The 4,635-nt window shown below is 45.2% G+C and overlaps 1 protein-coding gene across 1 annotated transcript; it reads left to right on the forward strand.

Moving 5' to 3' along the window:
• Positions 1-414: 414 nt before the first annotated feature.
• si:dkey-33c12.3 (uncharacterized protein LOC335380 homolog) lies at positions 415-4,635 on the forward strand. The gene is made up of 3 exons (XM_048996532.1): positions 415-1,533; positions 2,180-2,304; positions 3,579-4,635. Exons 1-3 carry the CDS (start codon positions 532-534, stop codon positions 3,637-3,639), a joined length of 1,188 nt encoding a protein of 395 aa, XP_048852489.1. The 5' UTR covers positions 415-531; the 3' UTR covers positions 3,640-4,635.

The raw sequence follows: 4,635 nt of genomic DNA on the forward strand, positions 1-4,635 counted from the left end.
ACGTTTAACATAATGTCCACCATGCAGTTATATCTGAGCATTCTTGCAACGCAAAATAAACAAAAAAGCTGTTATAAACACTGTGTGCTTAAACATAAAAAAATATGTAGCAAAGGTAGAAATAATAATCGTTCAAATCCCAGCAGACATACAGCAGTGTAGCAGTGTCTGTGCTAACATCCACGGTCACAGTGATGGCTGTTAGCCGCAGAGGTAGAGATAAAGAAAATTAAAAAGTGCTCAGCCTCTACAGTGTGCCGGGCAGGCGGGCTGGAGCAGCGTCTCTGTTAGCTCACTGCACTGCCCCGCTATTGGCTGGGCCGATGCTGACAGCTCCGGCTTCTTGCTGCATCACTGCGGGTGGGGGCTGCGGGTGGGAGGGGCACAGCCCACTAGTATAAAGGACAGGCACTGCAGCATTTCTGAACTGGTGCAGTGCAAAGGCTTGCTCACTGAGGGTGTGCAGAACAAGGGGGACTTAAGATTTACTTACAAACAGAAAATCCATCAAAAATTTAAAAAGACAAAAAAATGAGCTACGATTCCTACATCTCCCGCCGTCCCTGGGATGACTACCGGGGGCCCCGAGCTGGGAAGTCTTCCATTTCTTCCTCCCTATACTCAACCCACCGTTCCCTCTCCTCCACCAAGAGATCCGCACGACTCACTTCTTCTTCGCTGGCTGACCCGGCGGAGCGGATGGACCTGGCCCAGGTCAGCAATCTCAATGCCGAGCTACTGGGTCTCCGGGCCACGGAGAAGGAGCAGCTGGTGGGACTGAATGACCGCTTCGCCACCTACATCGAGAAGGTCCACCACCTGGAGCAGCAGAACAAGGTGCTGCTGGTGGAGTTAGAGACCCTGAGACAGAGGCAGAGTGATCCCTCCCGTCTGCATCTCCTCTACGAGCAGGAGGTGCGGGGCCTCCGTGCCCTGCTGGATGCCGAGAGCAACGAGAAGATGCAGATGGAAGCCGAGCACGATCACCTGCAGGATGTCCACAGCCAGCTGAAGGAGAGGTACGAGGAGGAGGTGAGGCTGCGTCTGGACGCTGAGGACACCCTCCAGCGGATGCGGGAAGAGGCCGGCCGTGCAGTGCTGGCTAACTGTGACATGGAGGCCAGCGTGCTTTCTCTGGCCGAGGAGATAGCCTTCCTGAAAAAGGTGTTTGCCGAAGAGCACGCCGAGCTGACTACGCAGATCCGGGCGGCCAACGTGACGGTGGACATGGAGGTGGCCAAGCCGGACCTCTCCGCTGCCCTGCGGGAGATCCGCGCTCAGTATGAGAAGCTAGCCAACAAGAACATGCAGGCCGCCGAGGACTGGTACCGCACCAAGTTCGCCAGCGTCGCCGAGATAGCAAGCAAGAACAACGAGGTGGTCCGTTCCATCCGGGAGGAGACCTCTGAGTACAGGCGCCTACTCCAGTCCCGATCCTCGGAGATCGACGCCCTGCGGAATGTCATCGACTCCCTGAATAAGCAGCTGGAGGACCTGGAGGAGAAGCAGGGCAAGGCGGTGACCAAATACCAGGTACAGCACCAATGGGGTTGTAGCCAAACAGCTGGGGAAGCAGACTACTGGTTAAATAGGTTACTAGAAGGAATGAACTTAATGACCTGCTTATCAAACAAACTTAAAAGATGCTTAATTAAAGCCCCTCTAAACAGGGAGAAAATGAGAAAAACATGGTTATAACAAAAATATGAGTTTGAAAAATGACATAATCCAAAATAAGTGCGATACAGTGTCCCTGCTTAAGTTTATTTGCAAATGAATGAATAAAAGAGCTAAAATAAAGGGTAATAAGGTGGACGACAGAGTGCTACACAATCTGTGCACATTTTACTATAGCTGCTGCAACAAATCAGGATGTGAATATATAGTATGCAGTTAGGTGGATGTGGTGACTGCTGAGAGGGCAGAAAATTAATGATACATACATGCTGCAGCCTGGGCTCCGTGCCTTTCTGCTGACACACGTCACGCTCATGGGTGCAACTCACACAGAGCCATGGCCTCCTGTCAACCTGGAGCGTAACTCCACACTTTAGCTTTTAGCGGGGAGAGCCAGAGTGCCTTTGCTGGTGTGCCTGCAAAAGCGGCATGCAGATTTATACGGAGGGAGCAAATCGGTCAGCCCCTTTTCAGCCTGTATTTTTCTTTGCTGCTATTATAGGAACGTATTAACGAGCTGGAGAAGGATATTGCAGATGCCAAGCAGGAGATGGCCCGATATCTGAGGGAATACCAAGAGCTGCTGAACGTAAAGATGGCCCTGGACATTGAGATCGCTGCGTACAGGTAAGCTCCAGTTCCTCGTGCATCTGGTATGCTTCGAATGGAATAGCAGAAAATCTGCATTTCTAGCTAAATAATGCTACTTCCCTTATCTGGCAGAGAAACCAGATTTTGTCAGTATTCATTTCTAGTTGCACATCTTTGTCTCTAGCGCTGAAAAAATCAACACAAACAGCATCAATTTTGGTTTTTTTGGTCACTTTTTTAACCATGGCCCTCGTACTTGAGGTGGGCATTTCGGGCCAAAAAGTAAAAACCCAGACCAAGATTTTGATCCAACCAACCAGCTGAGTACTCTGTCACTGTGACACTTTATACTCAACTGGTTTGTTGAAACAAAATCTTGGCCTGGATTTTTACTGTCTGGACTTGAAATGTCCACCTCTGCCTATTACTAATACTGTTGGACGCTGCACATGTGTTAAATTGCTAGATTTGATAATTCAGACCCAAGACTGTATATTAAGGACATTGAATATAATCTAGACCAGAAGCATCATGAAAGATGTCTGAAAATGGGGGGCTTAGCCTTTACTGTCTGATGGAAATGGCACACATTTCCTAACTAATCAGTTTGCCAGCTCATCTGATAATATGTTTGGAAAAAAGTTTGCTTCCTATGGGAGTATCTGTCAGACCCCGGGATTTGGAAGATGGAATGGGGGACTTTATTGCTTTACTCTTAGCAAGTTCATTGATTTGGAGACCGAAAAGCGTCATTTTGGCTCAAGCTCGGCCAACAGACATGGAAAAAAAACAGGCAAAGAACATAAGGACAGAGCACAGTTTCTCTAGTGAGCTTTCCCCACTTCTTGCAATCCTGACCACTCTCTCTCCACTCACAGAAAACTGACACATTATGCATTATTACAAACTGCTTGCAGATAAGGAGGAAGGCTTGTCCCCAGACTCCTTTGAACCCTCCCAAAAACATAAATGACCTTTCAGTCAAAACTAAACCACTTTAAAAGTAAGGTTCCTGAAACAGCTTGTAAACAAGGATGTCTAAATGACAATGAGGTGCAATGGAGAGTTCAAGAATTGTAGTTTATTGTAGCAAGGAGCAGAATGTCTAGGGAAATATTCAATTTAGAGAAAACTGTTTCACAAAACTATGGTCAGCATTTGGTCATGGGAAATTTTGCCTCAATTTCTATTTCTGCAAGATGAAAGACTTCATTCAATGACTCAAAATGTCTTCTGCATATATGCCTTGAATCTCTATAGCACATTGTTGATGTCATTTTGCACTGAATGTCCACTGCTTCTCTTTGAAGGAAACTTCTGGAAGGTGAGGAGATCCGACTAAGCTTCACTTCCCTGCCAGCTCTCACCTAGAAGTACCCCCGCTGAAGTCAGACATGCCCTTGTTGCAAACAAGAGGTCCATCGCAAACTCCCCCTTCTTCTCCACACACTCTGACTGCTAATTACGAACAAAGAGGGCGTAACATAACAAAGAAGGGAAAGTGAGCAGAAGCACTGTGTCAGCCAGGATGTAAAATCTAAGTCGGTGTACAATATCCTTTTGGTAGATCCAAACTCCAAGAATTAGAGCAGTTTTGACACTACCTTAACAGTGGCACAAACATTTAACCAATTGTTTGTAATGGTAGGTCAAATTATAGTCAAGGTCAGCAATGGATGTTTCAACTTTATTCAAACTGTATTTTTAAGTAGTAAGACAGTAGCAGACCTACACAGTTTGAATTCTGCCAAGAGGATATTGACCTGCACCCACTGGTCTTGGTCTATTGTATTTTATTTTTAATTTTTTTTTATCATTTGTTCTCATAAATTGCTCACTGCTGAATTTTTGGGTTGTTTTTCTTCCTTGATATTTGCATTAGTATTATGTGAGCTTCACCTAAAGTCAAATACTTGATCTGGCTTACTCTCCCAAAGTAATAAGGTGGATCTTCTCTACAAAATCAAATTTAAATTTTCCAAATTGAAAATTACAAACTAAAATTGCCTTTTACAATGAATAAATTGTACATCAGAGAAGCTCAAAATATAAGAAAAATATCAGGGAGAATGCTGTAGGCCTCACTGACTGAGGTTTCTTGGCGACTGTAGTTCCAGACTGAATCTACAGCACATTTTTTTTGAGCTGCTTAACACATATATGCACTGTATGGCCATTTCATATGAATTAAAGTAAGCTGTCCTTAAACAGAAACTAAGAAGAAGAAACTCACAACCAAGCTTTCTATTGTGCCGATCTTAGATCTGACCAAGGATTTTAAACCTCTGAATCAATCATTTTTAAGCCTGACATATGTGTACGTGCCAGCAACTTGCTGAATAAATATATAAAGGCATTACTGAGCAA

Source organism: Brienomyrus brachyistius, chromosome 25 (assembly GCF_023856365.1).
Source record: "Brienomyrus brachyistius isolate T26 chromosome 25, BBRACH_0.4, whole genome shotgun sequence".
In the NCBI taxonomy this organism is placed as follows: domain Eukaryota; kingdom Metazoa; phylum Chordata; class Actinopteri; order Osteoglossiformes; family Mormyridae; genus Brienomyrus; species Brienomyrus brachyistius.

Bases quoted from the DNA above. Each gene is read 5' to 3' on its own strand.
- si:dkey-33c12.3 (XM_048996532.1), top strand. From the start codon at position 532: ATGAGCTACGATTCCTACATCTCCCGCCGTCCCTGGGATGACTACCGG. The intron at 1,534-2,179 runs GTACAGCACCAA...CTGCTATTATAG, and splicing joins AGGCGGTGACCAAATACCAG to GAACGTATTAACGAGCTGGA. The intron at 2,305-3,578 runs GTAAGCTCCAGT...TTCTCTTTGAAG, and splicing joins ATTGAGATCGCTGCGTACAG to GAAACTTCTGGAAGGTGAGG.